General features: G+C 42.3%; 1 protein-coding gene across 2 annotated transcripts; it reads left to right on the forward strand.

The window, feature by feature from the left end:
* The first annotated feature begins 371 nt into the window (after window positions 1-371).
* agpat4 (1-acylglycerol-3-phosphate O-acyltransferase 4 (lysophosphatidic acid acyltransferase, delta)) lies at window positions 372-21620 on the forward strand. 2 transcript variants are annotated; one of them, XM_024388261.2, is made up of 9 exons: window positions 372-469; window positions 6129-6306; window positions 14735-14904; window positions 15101-15262; window positions 15605-15758; window positions 18628-18730; window positions 18946-19021; window positions 20265-20463; window positions 21015-21620. In XM_024388261.2, the coding sequence occupies exons 2-9, from the start codon at window positions 6129-6131 to the stop codon at window positions 21095-21097; spliced, it is 1125 nt and encodes a 374-aa protein (XP_024244029.1). In that variant the 5' UTR covers window positions 372-469; the 3' UTR covers window positions 21098-21620. The 2 variants fall into 2 exon arrangements, with proteins under 2 accessions (XP_024244029.1, XP_024244030.1); XM_024388262.2 differs by having other exon boundaries at window positions 380-464.
* Window positions 21621-21634: the final 14 nt, after the last annotated feature.

Consider the following 21634-nt stretch of genomic DNA (forward strand, 5'->3'; position numbering starts at 1 on the left):
GAAAATGTAGGCATCTATTGATTCAGTCCTTGTTTCGTTTTCACTTATTGTTACCTGGTAAATAACCAAGAACCATGGGAACCAGATGAACCCAATAATTTAGGTAGCCTAGTAAATGATGCGCCCCTTTGGTATGTTCTATTGGGAACTGTCTGGGAGTCGTTTCCTGTTTACAACTCAAATATATTTTACTTAATAAGTCTAAAACGAAATGAACTGCAATACACTGGTCTGAAATATATTAGCATAACTAGGCTACACAGAACAAAAGCGGACCCATTGTAAATTGAGTATTTTTTGTATCCCAGTGCAACATGCCTAGCTCTGCCCACTGGGGCGTGGCTTACCGAGCACTCTTTGAAATGAGCGCTCGCAACGCCGTATTCCAACTGATCGAGTTATCTCACCACACCGGTAGTATCTGGGCCGCGTTAACGCCACAAAAGAACCAAAGCCTGGGACAAGTAAGGTAACACACGTTTATTCATGTAATCTAAACGTCTGTTTTTTTCACACTGTCTTATTATTAGGTTACACCTGAATGTTCTTATTTTTTGTATACTACATACAAGTAGTATACACATAGTTCCTTGGTCAGAATATTGATTATAAATTAAAACCTAGTTTGTTAGATTTCAATCATTGAAAAAAGCTTTGTGATTTTGAACTATATTAACTTAGTGTTATCATAACCAAAAAATAACCTGTTGGGGAGACTCATATGTTGGCTGTCGTTTTAAATTATATTTTTTCTAAATTATTTTGCTCTTATGGAATGCCATTCATTGAGCACTTCAGATAGAAACCAAGTGCTATTTGGAATCAGAAGATGTCATGGGATGCATTTGCTTAGAATGAGAATGAGAAACAATTTTCCTCTCCTGTCCTGACATTTCCTCAAAAGCATAGCTGAGATTTGACAGGCTACTGTACACCAGCACTCCCCTGAGGTAAATTCCTCCATACTAGATTGTATTGTATTGTGGTGCAGTCAGGTAGGGCCAGCCAGGCCAGTCAGCTCTTGGTACACTGTAGTAGTTCCCATAGTGTAACCTAGCAGGGTGTGTCATCAGCGAGGTAGAATTATCAGATAGCCAGTCAGACAATGTTTACCTGCCAGTACAGTTGTCTGCCTAGAGTTGTGCCCAGTCCTGTTGGGAAGTTGGCTGGTGGAAGACAGTTAGATTAGATTAGAGTTGTTCCACCTCAAAGAGCACAAGAAATAGGATTTCAACACCCACTATCTCAGATAGTTCTGACGTTGTTTCTTTAGTTACTAACAGATACGATTAGCATTTCTGAAACTTTTATTTGTTGAAATATAATTTGATCTCTGAGAAATTAAGATATTTGATTGCACCCAAATTGGTCATTTTAATTTATTGGATTCAGATAATATTCAATAAATATAGTACTCAACATCCCATTTGAACCAAACTTCTTCCTACCAATGAGTAAGACATGAGGAATAAATTTTAAAAAAGGTCAAAAGCCACCCACAGACCACCCACACCCCATGCCAATCCCACCCCGACAACCAGTACACAGTATCAGTTCTCTATGTTTAACAAGTAGAATGAAGCTGTAGGTTTGAGTGTTGCTTCTCCATACTATGAAATGTATTCACTGTGTATCTGGTGGTGTTTCTTTCTCTCTCCTCTTCAGAGGAATTACTAATTGAAGTCGCTTGCATTATTTACCATGGAGTTGTGTGAAAGTACCAGGTTTTGACCACTAGAACAAGTCAAATCAAATTCTATTTGTCACATGCGCCGAATACAACATGGTTACTTACACCAACAATGCAGTATTTTTTTTTAAGTAAGAAAATGTTTATGCAGCTGTTCCTGCAATACCACCACACTCTTTTATCCATTTTGCTGTTGTCTTTTGTTTATTAAATAGATCACATTTTCCTTTGTAACTTTGGGTTGAAAACCAATAGATTTGGCTCATTATGAAAATAAATTGTGTGGTCATCTTCACAATTCAAGCCAGTCCTTTTATAAAAGCTGTTCAGTTAATAGGAGGTTCAACACCTGAGGAAGTGGAAACTCAGAACACATTAGATTGCTAACTTTAAATACAATACCCACTGCTAGTAGCCATGTATTCATCCAACAGTAAATGTAATGTCCTAAAACAGACTTTGACAGTAGACTACTACCCATGATACCTATAGGCCTATGCCCTCGCAATGGCCAATGCGCATTTTTCACACGCAAAGCTCCATATCTCCAAGCCATATCAAATATCTTGGTTGTAAAATAGTTGCTATTGAGTTGAATATTGAGAGTTGAGAAATCCAAATGATATCTAATAGAAAGCTGAGACCCTCCTCTCTAAGACCCGTTTAAAAAATTTTTTTAAACGAACCATACAGTATATAGACAAAAACAATAAACAACTTAACATAGCATGCTAGCAGACTTAGCATGCTAGCAGACAATAGACTTCCAGTCATTGTGCTAATGCTAGCTAGCATTGGCTCAAGAAACTACCTCTAACTTGCTTCTTTTTTTTATTTGGACAAAAAACAGTAACAACTTAACATTACATACATTTCCACAAACATTAATGACATCACACTTGCTCAGACCCACATGTTCCCACTGTATCCACACCCATTCTTTCTAATACTTGTAAGACTCTTCCCCATATGATTTCAAATTGTGTTATGTTGTTTTTGTCTGTAGAAAGATTATTATTAGATTCAATATTTAAATAATAAAGAATATGATTATTCTATTCTCTTAAGTTTGGAGTATCATTTGGCTTCCAGTATTTAAGTAATAGCTTCTTCAATATAAGTGTTGAAAAGAGTATTGTCCAACCCTTTGTATCTCAATGCACCCCCATTAGCATGTCTTGAAATATGCGGATAGACGGATTAAAAGTACATTTACATTGTAAAACTTCTGACAGACAGTTTTCTAACACTCCCAGAAGACATGAATTATTGAGTCATTGTTAGTTTTCCACCTAAGACATGACATTGCTGTTTTGCTGTAGACTTTGATTGTTGTCTCTTGTATAATACATTAGTTTATACTGGATTAAGCATACATTTTCTTTAACTGTAATTTTGTGCGTTATGTTCTAACACTCTCTCCATCTTGTGCCAATATCAGTTCCAAAGCTGTGTTTTTCACACATTTGCATTTTGAAACGTTATAGCCTACAATCAGAACACATTTTTCTCTTGAGTTCATGGGGGGAGAGGAGAGTGGCTCACTTAATCCAGCAGCAGGCTCCAGTAAGGGCACAGGGGCTGGGCAGACACTTTGATTACAGGAATCAGGAGGATAATGCACTTTACTCTTTGACCAAATCATGGTTTTCGGATCAATAGGAAGTTTTAAGTGAGGTGACAATTTAAAATATGCTCTTTCTACATTTATAGGCACCATTTTCATTTTTTAATATACATGATCTTAGCTGTCTAACTGATGACAGACATGGAGCAGGTCTCTTTGCTGATGTCGCATTTGACTTTGAATGTGAGTTTGCGTCATCAGAAAACCAGGCCGGCCCATCTTGATGGGTGGCTGGTCGTTGCCCACTGTAACAGAGAAATTGCACACGTAAGGTAACAAAAAATAAATAATGGGCTTCCGGCCATGTCACCTTTTTTCATTCTTTTACTTTTAGATAAAATTATATTTTTGTGTGTCAATTTCAAGCAGCCCACCCAACAAAAAAATGGTCCAGCCCATCAAGGCATTTGCCAGATGGCAAATCTGCCACTGGACCTTTATGGATTGTGGTGACAGGCCTACATGTCTCCTTTTAGATCAGTACAGTCTTTCTTTCGTAGACCTCAATGACTTCTATTCAGCCAAGATGGAGGAAGGGAGAGAGATCAAGAAGTGGAATAAAAGGAGCTTTATTTATCAACAGCCAGCTCTTTGGAGGGCAGTGAGCGCTTCACTGTGTCAGTCAGGGTCAGGATAACTGTTGTGGAGCGAGGATGGGGTGACCTTTGCCCCATTAACCATCCAGTGACTAGCTTTTTTAATTCACCTTCTGAAATATTGAACTTCAACTATTTGAAGTGGTCAGTGAGACTAAATACTGTGAATAAAATAAAATTACATTTGAACTTACTCAACTGGTTGTCTGGGTGGTTGGTTCTCCTACCTCTGGGGAATTTGAGACCACATATCCACAGGTAGGCCTAAGTATTATTAAACAGACTTTTCAAAACTCTGGTAGTGCATTCAGATTTCTGTCACCTGAAGCATGCGCACATGATGTAAATACATGCAAGCTATGCATGCATAGTAGTTGAGCAAGGGTGATCTATAGTGTAACTTCCAGTCATCAGTATCTCATTAATGTGTATCCTTGAGACTTGTCTGTCCAACCTGGTCTCAGAGCATTTAGTATTATTCTGTACGTAAATCCGAAACACTCCATTTAGTATGATATGTTACGTTTTGTGGGGTATGTATTTAGTTGTGGATGTCCATCACCAATTTTGTTTGTTAGGGTTAAGTTTAGGAGTTAGCTTAAATGTTAACGTCAGCTTGACAAAGGAGCTGATCGGGGACTACAGGAAACAGAGGGCTGAGTATGCCCCCATTCACATAGTTGAGATGGTTGAGAGATTGAAGTTCCAGGGTGTCTACTTTATTTATTTACCCTTTAATTAACTAGGCAAGTCAGTGAAGAACAAATTATTATTTACAATGACAGCCTACCCAGGCCAAGCCCTAATCCGGACAACGCTGGGCCAATTGTACGCCGCCCAATCCCGATTGGTTGTGATACAGCTTGGAATGGACACCTCTAGCACTGAGATGAAGTGCCTTAGACCGTTGCACCACTCAGGAGGCCATTAAAGACCCATCATGGTCCAAACACACCCACAATCGTGAAGAGGGCACAACAATGCCTCTTCTCCCTCAGGAGGCTGAAACAAAAAGATTTGGCATGGGCCCTCAGATCCTCAAAATGTTCAACAGCTGCACCATTGAGAGCATCTTGACTGTCTGCACCATCGCTTGATATGGCAATTGCTCGGCATCCGGCCGCAAGGTACTACAGAGGGTAGTAGTGCGTACGGCCCACTACATCACTGGGGCTGAGCTCCCAGTGATGGAGCACGCATCAGCAACCACTGCTAATGAAGTCACTGAAACCCTTTACAAAGAGTTGCAGTCTGTTTCGGAATGGGTGGCCAGTAATAAACTGGTCCTGAACATCTCTAAAACTAAGAGCATTCATTGTACTGTATTTGGTACAAATCAATACCAAAGTTCAAGACCTCATCTGAATCTGGTAATGAATGGTGTGGCTGTTGAACAAGTTGAGGAGACTAAATGACTTGGCATTACCTTAGATTGTAAACTGTCATGGTCAAAACATATAGATTCAATGGTTGTAAAGGTGGGGAGATGTCTGTCCATAATAAAGAGATGCTCTGCTTTTTTGACACCACACTCCAAAAAGAAAGTCCCGCAGGTTCTAGTTTGATCTTACCTTGATTATTGTTCAGTCGTGTGGTGAGTGCTGCAAGGAAAGACCTAGTTAAGCTGCAGCTGGCCCAAAACAGAGAGACTGACTGCATCACTTCTTCTTTATAAGAAGCATTAATGTGTGGAAAATGTCATTGTTTTCATAGTCAACATACACACAGCTCTGACACACACACTTACCCCACCAGACATGCCACCAGGTGTCTGTTCACAGTCCCCAAATCCAGAACAAATTCAAGAAAGCGTACAGTATAATATAGAGCCATTATTGCATGGAACTCGGTTCCATCTCATATTGCTCAAGTGAACTGCAAACCTGGTTTCAAAAAACGAATAAAGCAACACCTCACGGCACAAGGCCTCTCCCCTATTTGACCTAGATAGTTTGTGTGTATGTATTGATATGTAGGCTACGTGGTGCCTTTAAAAAAAAAATGGATGGAGTTCTTTCCTTTAGCTGTTCTTGTCTATTAATGTTCTATATTATGTCATGTTTTGTGTGGAACCCAGTTAATGCAACAGTTAATGGGGATCCTAATAAAATACCAAATACCTCTGATCCCCTCCCCTGAATTCATTCAGTTGTACAACTGACTAGGCATCCCCCTTTCCTCTTCCTTTCCCTTCCTCCCCACTTCTCTCCTCTAGATGGGTCTGGTACAGTGGTTGAAGGGCCAGTTCTTGTGTCATCTGGTCATCTGCTATGGGTTCTTTGTCAGCGGTCTCCTGATCAACCTATTACAGATCTGCACTCTGCCCCTCTGGCCAATCAACAAGCAGCTGGCCAGGAGGATCAACTGTAAACTGGGATACTCCCTCACCAGCCGTGAGTAGGATCTATTCTACTGTTCTTTACTTCCACTGTTCTTTACTTCTACTGCAGGCCTTCTCTTGGCCTGAAATACAAACCGAATATCGCTCTCTTTCCCTATTGTTTCACTTCACTGATTTAAAGGGTAAATCTCAGGCTCAGACACGAGGTATGTGGCAGGAATCTCAAACAATCACAGATTATAAAGGGAAAGCCAGCCACGTTGCAGACACTGACGCCTCACTTCCGAACAAACTAAACACCTTTGCCCTCTTCAAGGAAAAAACGGAGCCGCGGAAGTGGACCACCAGCTCTAACGAGGACAGTGAGCTCTCGTTCTCCGTGGTCGACGTGAGTAAGACATTTAAGCGTGTTAACCATTGCAAGGCTGCCGGTCCAGACGGCATCCCAAGCCGCGTTCTCAGAGCATGTGTAGACCAGCTGGCTGGGTTGTTTACGGATATATTCAATATCTTCCTATCCCAGTCTGTTGTCCCCGCTTGCTTCAATATGTCCACCATTGTTCCTTTACTCAAGAGAGCAAAAGTAACTGAACTAAATTACTATTGTTCAGTAGCACTCACTTCTGTCATCATGAAGTGTTTTGACAGGCTAGTTAAGGATCATATCACCTCCACCTTATCCGGCACCCTAGACCACACTACAATTTGCGTACCGCCCCAACAGATCCACGGATATGCACTGTCCTATCCCTTCTGGACAAGAGGAATACCTACGTATGTAAGAATGCTGTTCATTGACTTCAGCTCAGCCTTCAACACCATAGTGCCCTCCAAGCTCATCAATAAGCTCGAGGCCCTGGATCTGAATCCCACCTTGTGCAACTGGGTCCTGGACTTCCTGACCGACCTACCCCAGGTGATGAAGTTTGGCAAAAACACACTGATCCTCAACACGTGGGCCCCACAAGGTTACGTGCTCAGCCCCCTTCTGTACACCCTGTTCATCCATGACTGCATGGCCATGCACATCCCTAACCCCATCATCAAGTTTGCTGACGAAACAAAAGTGGTAGGTCTGATTACCAACAACAAGACCGCCTACAGGGAGGAGGTGAGGGCCCTGGCGGAGTGGTGCCAGGTTAAACAACCTCTCCCTCAACGCCAACAAAACAAAGGAGCTGATTGTTGACTTCAGGAGGCAGCAGAGGGAGCACGCCCCCATCCACATTGACGGGGAGAGGGTGAAATGCTTCAAGTTCCTCTGTGTGCACATCACTGACAACCTGAAATGGTCCAACCACACAGACAGTGTGGTGAGAAGGCGCAACAGCGCCTCTTCAACCTCAGCAGGGTGAAGAAATTTCGCTTAGCCCCCCAAGCCACAGACTGTTCACCCCGCTACCATCTAGAAGGCAGAGACCATACATGTGTATCAAAGCTGGGACAGAGAATCTGAAAAGTCAGCTTCTATCTCCAGGCCATCAGACTGTAAAATAGTCACCTCTAGCCGACCTCCACCCAGTACCCTGCCCTCAACTTAGTCACTGTTCCTAGCTGGCTACCACCCAATACAATACCCTGCACCTTAGAGACTGCTGCCCTAAGTAGTCATTGAACACTGATTTAATAACGGGGTGGTATGAGCCATGAATTCTGATACCACAGGTATGACAAAATGTTTAGTTTTGCTGCTCTAATTATGTTGGTAACCAGTTTCTGTTTTGATGTCTTTACTATTATTGCGATTGATGAGAGAGAAATAAATTACCTGGACTGATGCATTACACACAGACTTATACACAAAGCCTACAGATCGCAATACCCTGCTATGTGTGGATAGTATGCATCCTCTTCCCCTCAAGAATGGTCTACCATATAGCCAGTCTTGCAGGGTTAAACGAACCTGTGGCCACCAGACAGATTTTGACAGCAATGCTAAAAAAAATGACAGAAATTGAAAATGAGAGGCTACAAGGACAAAACTCTTGATGCTGCAATGATGAAAATAACTCGAAGAGGAATTACTAAACTCAACCAAAGAAGAAAAACAACGCAACCGTCTTAAGTACACCAAGAGTTCGGAGAAAATGAACGCAATCCTGAAAAAGCACTGGCATATTCTACAATGAGACAAAAAAATTGCACACCTCTTCAAGGATCCCCACTGGTGGTCTACTAGGTGTGGTTGCTATATTGGAGATCGCTTGGTGAGATCTGACCTGCCCCCTGAGCCCACTCAGACACTCAAATCAAATCGAAATGTATTTGTCACATGCGCCGAATACAACAAGTGTAGACTTACTGTGAAATGCTTACTTATAAGCCCTTAACCAAAAGTGCAGTTCAAGAAGAGTTAAGAAAATATTTACCAAATAAACCAAAGTAAAAAATAATAAAAAGTAACACAATAACGAGGCTATATACCGAGTCAGTGTGCGGGGGTACAGGTTAGAGATAATTTGTACATGTAGGTAGGGGTGAAGTGACTATGCATAGATAATAAACAGCGAGTAGCAGGGGTCAATGTAATAGTCCGGTGGCCATTTGATTATTTGCAGTATTATAGCTTGGGGGTAGAATTTGTTATGGAGCCTTTTAGTCTTCAACTTGGCGCTCCGGTACCGCTTTCCGTGCCATAGCAGAGAAAACGGTCTATGTCTTGGGTGACTAGAGTCGCTGACAATTTTATTGGCTTTCCTCTGACACCGCCTATTATATAGGTCCTGGATTGCAGGAAGCTTGGCCCCAGTGATATACTGGGCCGTATGTACTACCCTCTATAGTGCCTTATGGTCAGATGCAGAGCAGTTGCCATACCAGGTGGTGATGCTACCGGTCAGGATGCTCTGGATGGTGCAGCTATAGAACTTTTGGAGGATCTGGGGACCCATGCCAAATCTTTTCAGTCTCCTGAGGGGGGAAAAGATTTAGTTGTGCCCTCTTCACGACTGTCTTGGTGTGTTTGGACCATGATAGATCGTTGGTGACGTGGACACCATGGAACATGAAATTTTCGACCTGCTCCACTACAGCCTCGTTGATGTTTCCTGTAGTCCCCAATCAGCTCCTTTGTCTTGCTCACGTTGAGGGAGAGGTTGTTGTTCTGGCACCAAACTGTCAGTTCTCTGACCTCCTCCTTATAGGCTGTCTCATCGTTGTCGGTGATTATGCCTACCACTGTTAAGCAAACATCATTAAGCAAATTTAATGATGGTGTTGGAGTCGTGTTTGGCCACGCAGTCGTGGGTGAACAGGGAATACAGGAGTGGATTACGTACACACCCCTGAGGGGCCCCAGTGTTGAGGATCAGCGTGGTGGACGTGTTGTTGCCTATCCTTACCACCTGGGGGCGGTCCATCATGAAGTCCAGGATCCAGTTGCAGAGGGAGGTGTTCAGTCCCATGGTCCTTAGCTTAGTGATGAGCTTTGTGGGCACTATAGTATTGAATGCTGGGCTGTAGTCAATGAACAGCATTCTCACATAGGTGTTCCTTTTGTCCAGGTGGGAAAGGGTAGTGTGGAGTGCGATTGCATCTGTGGATCTGTTGGGGCGGTATGCGAATTGGAGTGGGACTAGGGTATCTGGGAGGATGCTGTTGATGTGAGCCATGACCAGCCTTTCAAAGCACTTCATGGCTACTGACATGAGTGCTACGGGGCGGTAATCATTTAGGCATGTTACCTTCGCTTCCTTGGGCACAGGGACTATGGTGGTCTGCTTGAAACATGTAGGTATTACAGACTCTGTTGACAATGTCAGTGAAGACACTTGCCAGTTGGTCTGCGCATACTTTGAGTACACATCCTGTAATCCAATTGGCCCCACGGCTTTGTGAATGTTGACCGGTTTAAAAGTCTTGCTCACATTGGCTACCAAGAGCATTATCACACAGTCATCCAGAACAGCTGGTGCTCTCGTGCATGCTTCAGTTTTGCTTGGCTCAAAGTGAGCATAAAAGGCATTTAGCTAGTCTGGTAGGCTAGCGTCACTGGGCAGCTCGCAACTGGCTTTCCCTTTGTAGTCCGTAATAGTTTTCAAGCCCTGCCACATCCGACGAGCGTCCGAGCCGGTGTAGTAGGATTCAATCTTAATCCTGTATTGATGCTTTGCTTGTTTGATGGATCATCTGAGGTCATAGCAGGATTTCTTATAGGCGTCCGGATTAGTGTCCCGCTCCTTGAAAGCGGCAGCTCTAGCGTTTAGCTCGATGCGGATGTTGCCTGTAATCCATGGCTTCTGGTTGGGATATGTACGTATGGTCACAGTGGGGATGATGTCGTCGATGCACTTATTGATGAAGCCGATGACTGAGGTGATGTACTCCTTAATGCCATTGGATGAATCCCGGAACATATTCCAGTCTGTGCTAGCAAAACAGTCCTGTAGCGTAGCATTCGCGTCATCCGACCACTTCAGTATTGTGCGAGTCACTGGTACTTCCTGCTTTAGTTTTGGTTGTAAGCAGGAATCAGGATGACATAATTATGGTCAGATTTGCCCATCTCTGCCGGGGAGAGCTTTGTATGCATCTCTGTGTGTGTGTGGAGTAAAGGTGGTCTAAAGTTGTTGTTTTTTTCTCTGGTTGCATGTGACATGCTGGTCAAATTTTTGTAAAACTTAAGTTTGCCTGCATTAAAGTCCCTGGCCACTAGGAGCGCCGCTTCTGGGTGAGTATTTTCTTTTTTGCTTATGGCCTTATAGAGTTGGTTGAGTGCGATCTTAGTGCAAGCATTGGTCTGTGATGGTAAATAGACGGCTACGTATAATATAGATAGTGTGGTCTACAGCTTATCATAAGGTACTCTACCTCAGGCGAGCAATACCTCGAGACTTATTTAGTATTAGACATTGCGCACCAGCTGTTATTGACAAAAAGACACACACACCCATCCCTCGTCTTACCAGACGTAACTTGAAAACCACTCCAGCTCTATATTATCCGTGTCGTCGTTCAGCCACGACTAGGTGTAACATAAGATATTATAGTTTTTAATGTCCCGTTGGTAGGATAATTGTAATTGTGGTCATCCATTTTATTTTCCAACAGTTGCATGTTAGCAAGTAGAATTGATGGCATTGGGAGTTTACTAGCTCGCCTACAGATTCTCAAAAGGCAGCCTGATCTGTGTCCTCTTTTCCTTCATCTTTTCTTCACACATGACGGGTCTCCGGGCCTGTTCCAGTGAAAGCAGTATATCTTTCTCCTCTGACTCGTTAAAGGAAAAAGCTTCTTCCAGTTCGTGGTGAGTAATCCCAGTTCTGATGTCCAGAAGTTATTTTCGGCCATAAGAGACGGTAGCAGCAACAATATGTAGAAAATAAGTTAAATACGTTACAAACAACGTTAAAAAACGAATAAAATAGCACTTGGTTATGGCCATGTAAAACAGTCAGCCATCCTCTTCGGCGCCATCTTACTCTTGACACCCATTCCAAATGGGAACTACAAATGTGGCTCATGCGCACAGTGCAAAAGCACTTTAAAAACATCCTTCTTCAGACACTCACATACAGGTAGATTTTCCCTTAGTCTTGTATGTGATGATCAATCTCATTACCTGTTCATGTGAGAAAGCCTACGTAGGACAAACGAAAGACAATTTCAAAAATGCATAGTTGAACACCGCAGCTCAGTCAGGTGTAAGAACGTTGACTATCCAGTAGCAGCTCACTTTGTTGAAGCTAACCATCCTATCTCCTCCCTCATACACAGGCATTGAGCATGTTGCTCTACCAAGGAGAGGAGGTAACCAAATCAAATTTACATCAGCTGATATCTCAAAGTGCTGTAGAGAAACCCAGCCTAAAACCCCAAACAGCAAGCAATGCAGGTGTAGAAGCACGGTGGCTAGGAAAAACTCCCTAGAAAGGCCAAAACCTAGGAAGAAACCTAGAGGGGAACCAGGCTATGAGGGGTGGCCAGTCCTCTTCTGGCTGTGCCGGGTGGAGATTATAACAGAACATGGCCAAGATGTTCATAAATGACCAGCATGGTCAAATAATAATAATCACAGTAGTTGTCGAGGGTGCAACAAGACAGGAGAAGTACTCCAGATATAACAGGCTGACCCTAGCCCCCCGACACACAAACTACTGCAGCATAAATACTGGAGGCTGAGACAGAAGGGGTCAGGAGACACTGTGGCTCCATCCGATGATTCCCCCGGACAGGGCCAAACAGGCAGGATATAACCCCACCCACTTTGCCAAAGCACAGCCCCCACACCACTAGAGGGATATCTTCAACCACCAACTTACCATCCTGAGACAAGGCCGAGTATAGCCCACAAAGATCTCCGCCACGGCACAACCCAAGGGGGTGCGCCAACCCAGACAGCAAGATCACGTCAGTGACTCAACCCACTCAAGTGACGCGCCCCTCCCAGGGACGGCATGGAAGAGCACCAGTAAGCCAGTGACTCAGCCCCTGTAATAGGGTTAGAGGCAGAGAATCCCAGTGGAGAGAGGGGAACCGGCCAAGCAGAGACAGCAAGGGCAGTTTGTTGCTCCAGAGCCTTTCCATTCACCTTCACACTCCTGGGCCAGACTACACTCAGTCATATGACCTACTGAAGAGATGAGTCTTCAGTAAAGACTTAAAGGTTGAGACCGAGTCTGCGTCTCTGACATGGGTAGGCAGACCATTCCATACAAATGGTGTTCTATAGGAGAAAGCCTTGCCTCCAGCTGTTTGCTTAGATATTCTAGGGATAATTAGGAGGCCTGCGTCTTGTGACCGTAGCATACGTGAAGCCGTATTTAACTGAAGTTTATTTAGTGCTTTATCCGGGTAGCCGGAAAGTAGAGCATTGCAGTAGTCTAACCTAGAAGTAACAAAAGCATGGATACATTTTTCTGCATCATTTTTGGACAAAGTTTCTGATTTTTGCAATGTTACGTAGATGGAAAAAAGCTGTCCTTGAAACAGTCTTGATATGTTCGTCAAAAGAGAGATCAGGGTCCAGAGTAACGCCGAGGTCCTTCACAGTTTTATTTGAGACGACTATACAACCATCAAGATTAATTTTCAGGTTCAACAGAAGATCTTTGTTTCTTGGGACCTAGAACAGCATCTCTGTTGACATTGAGATCCTGCTACTACAAAGGGAGGCTTACTGAATATCTTGTCTAAAAACATTGACCCCTATTGGTAGAATATTCACTGATCTCAGGCCACAATTATCTCTTTGAATAGGTCTTATAAATGGTTATATTCTTTCTACAGTTTATCAGCATACTCCCAAAAATGTTCCCCCAGTTGATGATGCTTATGGTTGAACCAAAAGATCACAATTGTTAAATATAAAATATGAAACTTTGTCTTTCCTTGTCTCACCGCGCACCAGCGACCCCTGTGGCGGGCTGGGCACAGTGTGCGCTAACCAAGGTTGCCAGGTGCACGGTGTTTCCTCCGACACATTGGCTGGCTTCAGGGTTGGATGTGCGCTGTGTTAAGAAGCAGTGCGGCTTGGTTGGGTTGTGTATCGGAGGACGCATGCCTTTCAACCTTCGTCTCTCCTGAGCCTGTACGGGAGTTGTAGCGATGAGACAAGGGAGAAAAAAATGAACAAATCTATGTTGATGCTAATATTATTATTATTATTAGTTTTTTTTTACCCATTTTTCTCCCTAATTTCGTGGTATCCAATTGTTTTTTTTAGTAGCTACTATCTTGTTACATCTCGCTACAACTCCCGTACGGGCTCGGGAGAGACGAAGGTTGAAAGGCATGACAAACTGTTTTTTAACAGTTTCACTCAATTAATTCTAATTCCCTTAATAATCATGACACACCCCTCACTATTGTCACTATTTGTCTACACAATCTGGTTCAAGCATTCATGACATTACCCTGAAGGCACAGTGATGCGGAAACATTGGTGATTTACCTAATACATTACAGGGAGTTTATATATAGTGTGTGCAACTCTATTTATTTTTTATAGCTTGGAGCTATACATTTTTTTTTACACCTGCAAAATATGTGTACGCCACCAATAAAATTGGATTTAATCTGCAGTTCAAACAAAAACAAAGTGGCCACCCCGCCATTGTTTTGGTAAAAAGCTGAGGGATGGTAGTTCATGACCATCCATGAAATCAAAATTATAGTTTCAACCATCTTTTGAGGATATGCTGTTTGTTTCCAATTGCATTGTTTACAGAGTAAAAAAAAAAGGTGTATATTTTGGATTTTGGTGGGGATCGACAGTTGAACCAAGCCCGAGGTATTTGTGTTATATTCTTCAAGAATCAATGGGTATGTATCTCCCATTTAAAAGTTGTAAAAAATTGTGCCAATTGCAGATTGCCCCTTTAAGTGCACTGATGCTGCAGGAGGGCTATGCTCTCTAACATTGTGCAATAACTGCAATGCAAAGTCACTGTACCTGCTGACAGGTATATTTTATATGATATATTTTATTTATATATATTATTATTTACACTTTTCTCTGTTATGCTACGTGTATTCCTCAGAATCTGTGGCTCTCTTAGAGTGGTGGTCTGGCACTGAAGTCACGCTCTACACAGACCCAGAGAACTACCAACTCTACGGTAAAGAGAATGCCATCGTCGTCCTCAACCACAACTTTGAAATAGACTTTCTGTGTGGCTGGACCTTCTGTGAACGATTCGGGGTCCTTGGGGTAAGAGAACAGGGCGCTTTCTCGATTAATCGATCTCAGATTCCTTGCATTCTCTCTCCTTGGACCTTCTCATCCAATACTGTTGAGAAGGTGAGGAAGGTGGGAAGCAAGGAATTGCTTGAGAAAAGACCCAGATTTTCTGAAGTTCTTTGATGCCCTCTGTACTCAAACACATGAACAATCTTTCACTTTCCAGGCCTCCAAATGTTTAGCCAAGAAAGAGTTGTCGTACCTGCCTGTGATTGGCTGGATGTGGTACTTCCTGGAGATGGTGTTTATTAAGAGGAAGTGGGAGGAAGATAAGAGCAACTTTGTCCAGAGTCTTCAGAACCTACGGGATTACCCTGAGAACTTCTGGGTGAGCCATCAATCAACCAACCAACTAGTAAAGTAATTAATCAATCAGTCAATCAGTAATGACACTTAATAGTCCAAAGTTGATTAAGACATGTATAGTTCATGAGAGGATGTGGTCTTTTTAAATTCCTTATTCCAGCTTTCTTCACAACTAACATGAGTATGTAGTTTGGTTGTTCTAAAAGATTGCATTGATTGACACAATCAATAGTATGTCACGAGTCTAGGACGGATAATAATGTGAGAATATAATGATACTCACCTTGTAAACATGAGCATGCAGGTTCATTGGTAAATCTAAACACAGTTTTGATGCTACAGTGAATCTCTAATTATGTGCCAGTTCTTGCTCCACTGTGAGGGAACACGCTTCACAGAGGAGAAGCATCGGGTCAGTATGGAGGTGGCAGAGAAGAAAAGCCTGCCCAAACTCAAACACCACCTCCTGCCCAGGACCAAGGGTTTCTGGGTAGCCGTCCAGAACCTCAGGGGGACAGGTGCGGAACCCTGTAGAGCTCCAGAATGACCAAACGCTACACGTCAAATTCATGAGCAGAGTTGGGGAGTGACTAATTACATGTAATCTGATTACATTAAAAACTGTAATCAATTAGGGTTCCAACAAAAATATTGTAATCAGATACTTAAAAAAAAAACTGGATTACTTCTTGGATTACTATTAAAATCCACAAGGATGTTCGTGAAAAGATTAATTGACAACTTTCTGTTTTCTCAATGATATTCAATTCAGCATTTAAAAAAGGTGCAAGTTTAAGTTTGTTCCACCTGGGTGAGTCTGACCCCAATAGTGCCCCAAAGAGCCCACTATGATGACACACCAAATTTGTTTGGTGGATCCTTTTTGTCTTCTTTGAATGGAAAGTAATCCAAAAGTAACTGAAAGTAATCAGATTGTTACTGATTGCAATTTTGGACAGGTAACGGATTAAATTTAGAAAGTAACACTACAGCGGAGTATTAGGGCCAAGTGAAGAGAAAAAATAAATAAGTGATGGGTGGTGGTACTGCTTTGCACAGATAGTGCTTTAAAAACTTGAAAAACTTTCACAATAACGTTTAAATACATTTTCGGGAATATTCAAAATACAATTTTGTTAATATTTTAATTAGAAAGTAGCAATATTTTGAGAATAAGGGGCAATATTTAGAGAATAAAGTCACAGTTGTATATGGTTATTAATTGCATGCCTTCCTGGCTCCCTGTTGCTGTGCGCACCACTGTTGAAATGCCTGAGATGACTGGTGAAACTACACTTTAAAATTGGCTTTAGTAACAAGGAAATCCTTGCTCTTTTAGAACATAATAACCACATTATTATAAGTATTAGAACCTGGAAGAGGTTGTGCCATGGTGGCGTGCACAGCAACAGGGAGCAAAGCAGACATGCAGTTAACCAAATCCCCTACTTTAATCTACTACTATGATCCCCTACTATAATCCCCTACTATAATATACAGTCGTGGCCAAAAGTTTTGAGAATGACACAAATATTAATTTTCACAAAGTCTGCTGCCTCAGTTTGTATGATGGCAATTTGCATATACTCCAGAATGTTATGAAGAGTGATCAGATTAATTGCAAAGTCCCTCTTTGCCATGCAAATGAACTGAATCCCCCAAAAACATTTCCACTGCATTTCAGCCCTGCCACAAAAAGACCAGCTGACATGTCAGTGATTTTCTCGTTAACACAGGTGTGAGTGTTGATGAGTACAAGGCTGGAGATCACTCTGTCATGCTGATTGAGTTCGGATAACAGACTGGAAGCTTCAAAAGGAGGGTGGTGCTTGGAATCATTGTTCTTCCTCTGTCAACCATGGTTACCCCCAAGGAAACACGTGCCGTCATTATTGCTTTGCACAAAAAGGGCTTCACAGGCAAGGATATTGCTGCCAGTAGGCTTCAGGGCGCCCAAGAAAGTCTAGCAAGCTCCAGGACCGTGTCCTCAAGTTGATTCAACTGCGGGATCGGGGCATCACCAGTACAGAGCTTGCTCAGGAATGGCAGCAGGCAGGTGTGAGTGCATCTGCACACACAGTGAGGCAAAGAATTTTGGAGGATGGCCTGGTGCCAAGAAGGGCAGCAAAGAAGCCACTTCTCTCCAGGAAAAACCTCAGGAGCAGACTGATATTCTGCAAAAGGTACAGGGATTGGACTGCTGAGGACTGGGGTAAAGTCATTTTCTCTGATTAATCCCCTTTCCGATTGTTTGGGGCATTCGGAAAAAAGCTTGTCCGGAGAAGACAAGGTGAGCACTACCATCAGTCCTGTGTCATGCCAACAGTAAAGCATCCTGAGACCATTCATGTGTGGGGTTGCTGCTCAGCCAAGGGAGTGGGCTCACTCACAATTTTGCCTAAGAACACAGCCATGAATACAGAATGGTACCAACACATCCTCCGAAAGCAACTTCTCCCAACCATCCAGGAACATTTTGGCGACGAACAATGCCTTCTCCAGCATGATGTAACACATTGCCATAAGTCAAAAGTGATAACTAAGTGGCTCGGGGAAACAAAACATCGATATTTTGGGTCCATGGCCAGGAAACTCCCCAGATCTTAATCCCAGCATGCCAGGGCGGAATGCAGAGGTCTTGAAAAAGAAGGGTCAACACTGCAAATATTGACTCTTTGCATCAACTTCATGTAATTGTCAAAAGCCTTTGACACTTATGAAATGCTTGTAATTATACTTAAGTATTCCATTGTAACATCGGACAAACATCTAAAGACACTGAAGCAGCAAACTTTGGAAATTAATATTTGTGTCACTCTCAAAACTTTTGGCTACGACTGTACTACTATAATCTACTACTATAATCTTGAAATATAACTGCAATATTATTAACTTTATTTAAAAAAATTGGATTTATTCTTTAAATATTGCCAATTTATTCTCAAATGATCGCTGCTTTATTCTCGAAATATTGCTACTTAAGTACTATCCGTGCAATTACCACCACAAGCAAAAAAATTATCTTCACTTGGCCCTAATATGGGGGCGGCAGGTAGTCTACTGGTTAAGAGAGTTGGACCAGTAACCGAAAGGTTGCTGGTTTGAATCCCAGAGCCAGAAAGGTGTGAACATCTGATGTTATGCCCTTGAACAAGGCAGTTAACCTGCAGCCACAACTGACCCCCGGGTGCCGATAATGTGGACATTGATTATGGCAGCCCCCCGCACCTCTCTGATTCAGAGACACATTTCGGTTGAATGCATTCAGTTGTGCAACTGACTAGGTTAATACTCTTCCGTACAACCCTGCTCATGAGTGAATATCTAAGTATTATTTGTTTATATTTGTTTATATATTTTTAAATATATTCTCTGTTACCCCTTTAGTTGCTGCTGTGTACTGTTGTACATTAAATTTCAGAAACAACGAAACGCCAACCTTGTGGGGGGTTCTCAATGGGGAAAAGTATCATCCAGATTTATATGTAAGGTATGGATAATATGAATTCCTTTTAAACCTGCAATTTCTATCGCAAGTTGGGCAAGTGCTATGAGTGGGACCTGGAAGGGCCAATGGTTAGAGGCATAACTCACTGATCTCAAAGCTCACATTGTCTTATTGGACTGTTTGTTTTTACTGGACCATAAAGTTATTTTGAATTGGACAGCTAAAATAAATGTTTCCTTCTACATTTCTGTCTCAAGGAGAATCCCACTGGAGTCCATACCAGAGGATGAGGCTGAGTGTTCTGCCTGGCTTCATAAACTCTACCAGGAGAAGGTGGTGTTCTTATTGGGGAGAGGGATTACAATTCACTAACTATTGGTACAAGGTGCAGTTTGCATCTATTTGCTCATAAGGGATACAACACAAAGTACAAAGTTAAACTCTCTTAATTTATACTTTATCTTCATGTCAGTACCTACTCTTCACCCTTAAATTATAACTTTGTTCTGTCGCCAATGTTTAATTCAAACATTACACCAAGCACTTTCTCCGACCCGTATGTACATTAACTGATGAAAAATGGCCCTTTGGCCCCTGTTAGATTCATTTTGATTTGATATATTTGATTATTATAGTGTCATGCGTCTTTAACGATGCCCAGCCCAAATGGATAAGATTAGATGGTGCTTTGTCTGTTAGTCACAGATGTGTACTACGTACAGACATTCCCACTCCTGTTGAGCAGTTAGCAGGTGGAACTGTTTCCAATACTACAGTACATTGTACAGGGAATTGTCACCTTTTACACAGGCAACCCAATTACGGGCAAAATATCTGACTTGTCAAAAGATTGGGCTGACTTTGTAAACGCAGCTATAGTCATATTCACAGTACTCATGCTTTGAACAGGTTGCCACTGCAGTTGTCTGCATTGAATGATTGTGGTCATTCTATAAGAAGTTCCTATTAAACAAGACTATTGGAACTAAGACAGTTTGTCCTGGTTCTAGTGTGAGTAGGTAGTCAACCTTTATGGATAGTGGTGACAGGCCTACATGTCTCCTTTTGGATCAGTAGTCGTTCCTTTGTAGACCTCAGACTTCTATTCATCTAGGAAGGAGGGAGAGAGAGATGAAGTGGAATGAAAAGGGTTGCTTTATTTTTGAGCAGCCTGCTCTTGAGGACAGCAAGCACCAAGGACAAAGCTGAAACTCTCACTTACAATATCTTAATGTCAGTACCTACTCTTCACCCTTACATTGTTGTTCTGTCCCCAATGTTTAATTCAAACATTGCACCAAACACTTAATCACTTGCACAATCTGACCCGTTTGTACAGTAACTGACGTAAAATTGCCCTGGTTAGATGAAATTAGATTAGATAGTACTTCATAATACTTAATTGCACTGTTAGAGATCCACTACAAAAATACATGATATATATACAAGATCAGAGACCTACAGTTCATAAAACACACCCCTCCCGTCCCACTTTTTTTATGGTCATGGCTGTGAAGCCAGTTGTCTATGCTCCTGTTTGTAAGATAATTGATGTGGTCATGTATTGTTGTGCCAGGACAAGTTCCAGGAGGACTACAGCCAGACAGGGTGTTTCCCAGGCCCCAAAGTTACCCCACCATGCAGGCCCTGGGCCCTGATCAACTGGCTGGGCTGGACCTGCCTTCTCCTATACCCCCTCTGCCTCCTCCTGGTCCAGCTGGTCAACTCTGGGTCTATTCTCACCATCATGGCCACAGTGGCTTTCTGTGCTGCAGGTGGGTGTTATTGGAATATTTGATCAACTAGTGGCCCCCGAGACAAATGTGTTGCAAAAGTCACCAACCAGGCTACCTTTGGCGATAAGGGTCTCGATTCAATCCGTGCCACGAAAGATCTGCGTTGTAGTGTGATAGACATTTTAAAGGTAATTTACGGTTGGACCATCATATGTAGTGTTTACCTTGAATGCAGTCACGTTGCCTTTAAATTGCACTACAATAGATGTTCCGTGTTACAGATTGAATTGATCTCAAGGTGTACTTATTTGTACCTTCTCACTAAACTTAGCTATTAACCATCTAATCTTTGTCCAAATATTTGAAAGGCAGCAACCAAGTCTGATACTGATCAAGAGCTTGTTCCTTACTCTTGGAAAATAGTAAATTATAATATTGCATGCCTTGTCATGAGCATGCCTGTAAATGCATTGGTACTAGCCCTTATCTCACGAATAATTCCATTGACAAACATCTACACTGGATGCTGTAACCACAAAGATGTCATATGGCCCTCAGCATGTTCAAGTCACTTTCTTCTCTATTCTCAGTGTCATTTGGTGTGCGCTGGATGATTGGACAGACAGAGATTAAGAGAAGCTCCAGCTATGGGGTCCCACTGAACAACAAATGAGGGGATGACCTTTTTAAAACTTCAATTTACAATTGCAAGATTTCTTGCCAGCACCAGAGCGTCACTCACATTACTAATCTGAGAACTACAGCACAGTTCACCTCAAACAGTTAAGAATTCATCCCAAGAAATACTTGGTAACTCGTCAGGGATAGCATTGAAGTCAATTCAAGCAGGACGGTTGACTGGTGCTGAAGTCTTGAGGGCACACCTGTCTGCTAATGGCAGTCTCATGTGGCCGTCTTCATCTTGTTGATACATGGGAATGTACTGAACCTATACAAAGCACAGAAACGTTCAGGGCATGCATCCAGCATCTTTGTTCAAGATGTATGACTAAAATTGGCACTGTTGTGACATGCACTTTTATTCGTTGTGATTTGATATGGACTCAATTGACAATGTTTATTTGCAATAAAATAAAGACCAAAGAAAGAAAGCTGTAAAACGCACCAGAGACCACTTTAGATTGATGCATTGTGTATGTGCAATTCATTCTATAAAGATCCTGTTATCATTACAATGCCATGTTTGATT

This window comes from Oncorhynchus tshawytscha, linkage group LG25 (genome assembly GCF_018296145.1).
Source record: "Oncorhynchus tshawytscha isolate Ot180627B linkage group LG25, Otsh_v2.0, whole genome shotgun sequence".
Taxonomy (NCBI): Eukaryota; Metazoa; Chordata; class Actinopteri; order Salmoniformes; family Salmonidae; genus Oncorhynchus; species Oncorhynchus tshawytscha.

Excerpts from the sequence above, each read along its gene's own strand:
- agpat4 (XM_024388261.2), top strand. The coding sequence starts at position 6,129 with ATGGGTCTGGTACAGTGGTTGAAGGGCCAGTTCTTGTGTCATCTGGTC. Across the intron at positions 15,263-15,604 it reads ATTACCCTGAGAACTTCTGG|TTCTTGCTCCACTGTGAGGG; the intron begins GTGAGCCATCAA and ends ATTATGTGCCAG. Across the intron at positions 20,464-21,014 it reads AGTGGCTTTCTGTGCTGCAG|TGTCATTTGGTGTGCGCTGG; the intron begins GTGGGTGTTATT and ends CTCTATTCTCAG.